A 984-nucleotide genomic window follows, 5' to 3' on the forward strand; every position below is an offset into this window, starting at 1 on the left:
TTATAAAAGGCTAATATGCAAATCGACCAAACAGCGGAACCACTGGTGGAAGGACTGGTTGCATGACACGCACTGACCACCAGGGGGCAGACGCTCAACGCAGGAGCTGCCACAGGGGGAGTGCCACTCAGCCAGAAGCCTCTGGCTCATGTAGCGAGTGCAGCGGTAGTGGCAGGAGCCTCTCCCACCTTTGTGGCAGCCCTAAGGATGTCTGACGGCTTAGGTCCACTCCCCGTGCTGTCAGTCAGACATCCCCCAAGCGCTCCCGCGCTCTGAGAGGGTGCAGGCCGGGCTGAGGGAACCCTCCCACACACACACCAGAGTGCACGAATTTCAGGCACTGGGACTCTAGTAAATAAATAAAAGTTAAAAAATAACAACAAAAGTCTAACTCCCCCCCACCTGCTTTTGATGCCTGGTATTTAAGGACTTGAGAACTCCCACCCTGTCTCTCCTCCAAGTACTAGCACCTCCCACCCTATTCCAATGGCGGCCAGGGATGGGAGCCCTTCCGTTCGACCCCAGGCTGGGAACCAGGACCCTGGGCTGGGCCTTTCTCCAGGGTCCGCAGCCTCGAGAACTGTGGGTGTGCACGTGGCCTCTGACACCACAATCCTGGAGACCAGGGGGGAGGGGAGGGGACCAGGGAGCGTGGCGTCACCCCTCACCTGCAGGTCCATGATCACTTCCAAGGTCGTGGGAACCTGGGGGGAGAGGGAGATTGTGAGCGACCACCAGCCAGGAAGGGGCCTCAAGGGCTCATGCCTGTCCCCTCGGCCTGCCCTGCCCTGCCCCCCACTGAGACCCGGGGCTGCCGCCTGCTTTCTGTGCTCGGGCCTGAGAGCCTCCGAAGGCTGTGACCTCGGACCAGGTCTCCCTCCTGCTGCGCCGCACTGTCCTCATCACCCCTCCACCCTGTGCACCAAGCCTGTGCTCTCTGAGCAGCCTGTGGGATTCTCACAAAACCCTCCAATCGCAGGACCC

General features: G+C 60.6%; 1 protein-coding gene across 1 annotated transcript in view; it reads right to left on the reverse strand.

Moving 5' to 3' along the window:
* Nucleotides 1–890, reverse strand: part of ZNF772 (zinc finger protein 772) — a 6361-nt gene extending 5471 nt beyond the window's left edge. The window contains exon 1 of the mRNA XM_006753876.2: nucleotides 669–890. Coding sequence (XP_006753939.1) covers nucleotides 669–680 — 12 coding nt within the window. The 5' untranslated portion in view covers nucleotides 681–890. The remainder of the gene's footprint in view (nucleotides 1–668) is intronic.
* Nucleotides 891–984: the final 94 nt, after the last annotated feature.

Source organism: Myotis davidii, unplaced genomic scaffold (genome assembly GCF_000327345.1).
Source record: "Myotis davidii unplaced genomic scaffold, ASM32734v1 scaffold1412, whole genome shotgun sequence".
Classification (NCBI taxonomy): Eukaryota; Metazoa; Chordata; class Mammalia; order Chiroptera; family Vespertilionidae; genus Myotis; species Myotis davidii.